This window comes from Egretta garzetta, unplaced genomic scaffold (assembly GCF_000687185.1).
Source record: "Egretta garzetta isolate BGI_Z169 unplaced genomic scaffold, ASM68718v1 scaffold1341, whole genome shotgun sequence".
Lineage (NCBI taxonomy): Eukaryota > Metazoa > Chordata > Aves > Pelecaniformes > Ardeidae > Egretta > Egretta garzetta.
This window is the reverse complement of record NW_009258519.1, coordinates 15,318-15,679: the sequence shown is the minus strand read 5'-3', so window position 1 is coordinate 15,679 and position 362 is coordinate 15,318. Positions and strand designations below refer to the sequence as shown.

The following is a 362-nucleotide window of genomic DNA, read 5'->3' as shown; positions in this document are numbered from 1 at the left end:
GCACGGGGCTGGGGGTATAGGGTCTGACACAGAACTCAGGGTGCAGGATCCAGTATGGGGCTGGGGGTGCAGGGGCCATCCCTGGGTGCAGGCGGTGCCTCATTGCTGCCCCCTCCTCTTGCAGATGAGCACGATGGGGACACAGACAGCGAGGACGGTGACGACGAGCCGGGCTTGTCCCTGCTGCCCTCGGTGCCCGTGGCCGTGCTCGGACCCTCCCCATCCTCTGTGGTGAAGATGGAGGCCAACGAAAAGGCGAAGAAGAAGAAGGAAAGGCAGGGACTGCTAGGTAACAGGATTGCCCCTTGGGGACGCCGGGGGGACGCAGGGGACGGGGACCCCCCAGGTGCACGTGGGAGGCC

The 362-nt window shown here is 66.0% G+C and overlaps 1 protein-coding gene across 1 annotated transcript in view; it reads left to right on the top strand.

Moving 5' to 3' along the window:
* Positions 1-124: 124 nt before the first annotated feature.
* The window catches only part of LOC118453050 (BAH and coiled-coil domain-containing protein 1-like), a gene marked incomplete at its 5' end in the record, with an annotated part of 5,341 nt that continues 5,103 nt past the window's right edge, over positions 125-362 (top strand). The window contains 1 exon segment of the mRNA XM_035901667.1: positions 125-275. Coding sequence (XP_035757560.1) covers positions 125-275 — 151 coding nt within the window.